This window comes from Pundamilia nyererei, unplaced genomic scaffold (genome assembly GCF_000239375.1).
Source record: "Pundamilia nyererei isolate P.nyererei 1_Seehausen unplaced genomic scaffold, PunNye1.0 scaffold00077, whole genome shotgun sequence".
Lineage (NCBI taxonomy): Eukaryota > Metazoa > Chordata > Actinopteri > Cichliformes > Cichlidae > Pundamilia > Pundamilia nyererei.
The window spans coordinates 2,254,120-2,256,755 of NW_005187478.1; the positions used below are offsets into that span (position 1 = coordinate 2,254,120).

The window sequence follows — 2,636 nt, forward strand, 5'->3', positions numbered from 1 at the left end:
GAACTCCTTTACTTAGCTCTAATCTATTCCAGGCACCGTCAAAGGTCCCATTCCCAGCTGTCCAGAATCCTTGTATCCTTGTCTTCTTCAATGACTTGTATATAGAAGGGAAGGTGTGAGACACCTTGTCTCTTAAGTTTGAAGTCTGAGCCAACTGTGGTTTCAGATGTGGTTGCTATTCTTAGAATGCTTGATATTTACTGAAGGTCACTTGAGGAGGTGTTGAGCATTGGTCCCTGCCTCCATATGTCCCCTTGTATTACCCTTTCTCCTTGCCTTCAGTTAGACAATAAAGGAGTTAGTGTTTGGTGTCTTTGCAGTCAGTTCTAGAAGACTTCTGTACATTAAAAAATATGTCTGTTGCTGAAGACTGAATTTCTGTTGAACAGATGAACTTTGCAAGGTATGGTTGAACTTCATCAATCTTTATATAATGTATTTGTTTTATATTTACTGTACAGTTAATGCCTATAAATATAAATACCATATACATTTTTCTATTTCTATTCTATTCTGTTTAGCAGATTAGCATTACTGTTGTTCTAATATCTGTTGTAAATCCAACGTTTTCTTTATACACAGTAATGTGGAAAAGTTTTTGAACTACGCCTCGTTTCTTTATATTTTGCATCCAAGAAGCAGGAATTTCTTGATAATGTGTATTTTTTGTCAGAATGTTGCATGAATTTGCATGAAATTTTCTTACCCTTTCCTTCCTTCAAAGGTTTTCTTTTAATGGGAAAACCAGAGGAATGAGACAAACTCGGGAATTGCATGTCATTACCAAAGGTGAGTTCTTGGGAGAATTGCTGTTTGGATTTTTATAAGAGGTCACAAATCAGACACTTAACTATACCAATGTAGATATGTGCATATGAGAAAGTCTTGATTATATGGTTGAATTACGCAGTGGCTAAAAGGCCAAACTACTGTCTATATCAGTGGTCATTATTATAAGTTACCCTTGTAAGTAGGACAAATTCTAAATAACATGGTCTCTTTGCAATAAAGAGCTGAAGCTAATTAGAAATCTGCTGGAAGTGCTGAGGGTGCTGTGGCGCTGTGGGGTATTGTAGGGAACCTCTATGTCTACAACTACTAATTGAAAGATAACATTTTAATTTGGTTTTTTTCAATGAAAATAGTGAAGTTTAAGTTGCTTAGGTTCATTCGTGTTTCTAACTATAGTGTAGTTACCAAACTTTTTGTAAACGGGCATGCTGTCACACATGAAAATGGATATGGAAATTTCAGATTAATCAATTAATCCATGAAAAAGGGCGCAAGTTATCAGATGATCAGAATCAACTGACGTAATCGTGTGTATTGTGCTTATAGTACACACGATGAATTCAAAAATATCTTGGCTGTTTCATTTGCTGTTCAGAGGAGCAGGGAGCTAAACTTTATAGTGTTTGGATGCACAGGGCATGATGAGAAGTTCATCAGTGTGTGACTGCTGAGTGAAGAAACACTTTGTGCATTGTGCTCTGCTAACCATACTGTCTGCCCTAGCGTTGCCTGTATCCATGATAAGCCATGTTCTGATCATCAAGATATTTTGTCAATCTTCCCATGAGCTAGGTGCCATAGTCACTTTGTGTATTTACCCAGTATTTTCTGTATTATTTTTCTCTGATGATTATCCTTTAGTATTTGACCATGATAAAACTGTATTATTGTCATAGTGTTTTTACTACTGTATTTTACATTATTAGGACACAAAACATGCAAAAAAAAAAAAAAAAAATCCAAAACATGCACAACCAATATACATTTCAAAGAATGTATCAATTCTCTATAGCTCTTTTCTGGATGGGTGGTGTAGCACCTCTTACATAAAACAATGTTTTCACTAGTTAATTAGGTGGGAAAACTCAGCCACCATCCATTGTCTAGAAACAATGCATTCAAAAGACAGCATAGGTCCAGCCAATCTATCATGAGAAACACTGACACACAAACAAACACCCCATAAAGCTGTTTAACATGAAGCTGCCTATTTCGACTAGTGAGGAAGTTTGATGTAATTATATAACTTTTTTCTTTTCTTTTTTTCATATAACCTTTTTTATCAACTGTTTTCACTCCTCCATTAAGAAATTAATGATTATTTATTAATTAACTTATATATGAAAGATACAACTAGTTTCACATTTTGGACAGAGAGGACAGATGGTTTGAAAGAGGAGTGAAAGAAGTCCACTGTGAACGAACATCCTTGAACAGAGACGGTGTCTGCCATCTATAATCCAGTTTTGAGATCCCTTCCCAGACGCCTTAACGCCCACTCACATCCTGGCCCATCCTGATTAGGTAGAGGATCAATAGGGGGTCCACGACCCTCTTGGTGACACTCCCATTAATTAATAGGACTGCCACTAATAAGCAACAAAAAAAGTCAAGACACAGTTTCAGATGCAGATTCGTTTTATTCTACTGACCAACCAACATGCATAGGGAGACACCGTTACTAATACATCCGATGTCTCAGAAACAGGGATTCAGACCATGTGTTTTACTCCTCATCATGACCTTTCTGGAAACAGAGACACAAACAAGAGAGAATGAAATGTTGTTAAGTATTATTGGACATATTAATGGTTCACTTTAATTGACTATACTATGTGACAAAA

At 36.2% G+C, this 2,636-nt stretch overlaps 1 protein-coding gene across 1 annotated transcript in view; it reads right to left on the reverse strand.

Annotated features, from left to right (window-relative positions):
* Positions 1 to 2,518: 2,518 nt before the first annotated feature.
* The window catches only part of LOC102208621 (myosin-7-like), a 31,665-nt gene continuing 31,547 nt past the window's right edge, over positions 2,519 to 2,636 (reverse strand). Inside the window, exon 27 of the mRNA XM_013911995.1 lies at positions 2,519 to 2,539. Coding sequence (XP_013767449.1) covers positions 2,519 to 2,539 — 21 coding nt within the window. The remainder of the gene's footprint in view (positions 2,540 to 2,636) is intronic.